Source organism: Penaeus monodon, chromosome 23 (genome assembly GCF_015228065.2).
Source record: "Penaeus monodon isolate SGIC_2016 chromosome 23, NSTDA_Pmon_1, whole genome shotgun sequence".
Taxonomy (NCBI): Eukaryota; Metazoa; Arthropoda; class Malacostraca; order Decapoda; family Penaeidae; genus Penaeus; species Penaeus monodon.
Window position 1 is genome coordinate 3,131,750 of NC_051408.1, and position 563 is coordinate 3,132,312.

The 563-nt window shown below is 46.9% G+C and overlaps 1 protein-coding gene across 1 annotated transcript in view; it reads right to left on the reverse strand.

Annotated features, from left to right (window-relative positions):
- LOC119588340 overlaps positions 1 to 563 on the reverse strand; it is a 28,894-nt gene that overhangs the window by 4,756 nt on the left and 23,575 nt on the right. The window contains exon 6 of the mRNA XM_037937027.1: positions 5 to 218. Within this exon, the coding sequence (XP_037792955.1) occupies positions 5 to 218 (214 nt within the window). The remainder of the gene's footprint in view (positions 1 to 4; positions 219 to 563) is intronic.

Consider the following 563-nt stretch of genomic DNA (forward strand, 5'->3'; position numbering starts at 1 on the left):
TTACCATCCCTCCACGCTCAGCTTCGCCGTCAGATAACGATTCCCCCTCTGCTGCAAACACACGTAATGAGCCGTCTTCATGCTGTAACCCCTCCAAGTTGACTCCGAAATATGCGTGGCGTTGATGGTCACTTCTGGTTCTCCCGAGCCCGTTGAGATCCATTTTCCTGTCATGTTTCGAGGCAGGAGACAACCCGGAGTCACTTCCTCGTGCTTGGCTGTCGGTGGAGGGGAAGCGGTGTTAACTGGGTAAGTGTGGGTATTTTTAGGTGTCTGTGGTTGTTTGTGGGTATTCGTAGGTGTTAACTTGTGGGTATTCGTAGGTGTTAACTGGGTAAGTGTGGGTATTTTTAGGTGTCTGTGGTTGTCTGTGGGCATAAGTGTTTTGTGGGTATTTGTGGTTGTTTGTAGGGATTCGTAGGTATTTTGTGAGTATGTGTGGATATTTTTGAGTGTGGATACTTATGGGTGTTTGTGGGTATTTGTGGGATGTTTGTAGATAATTGTGGGTATTTTGGGGGGTATTAGTGAGTATTCGTGGGTAGTTTTCGGTGTTTGTGGAT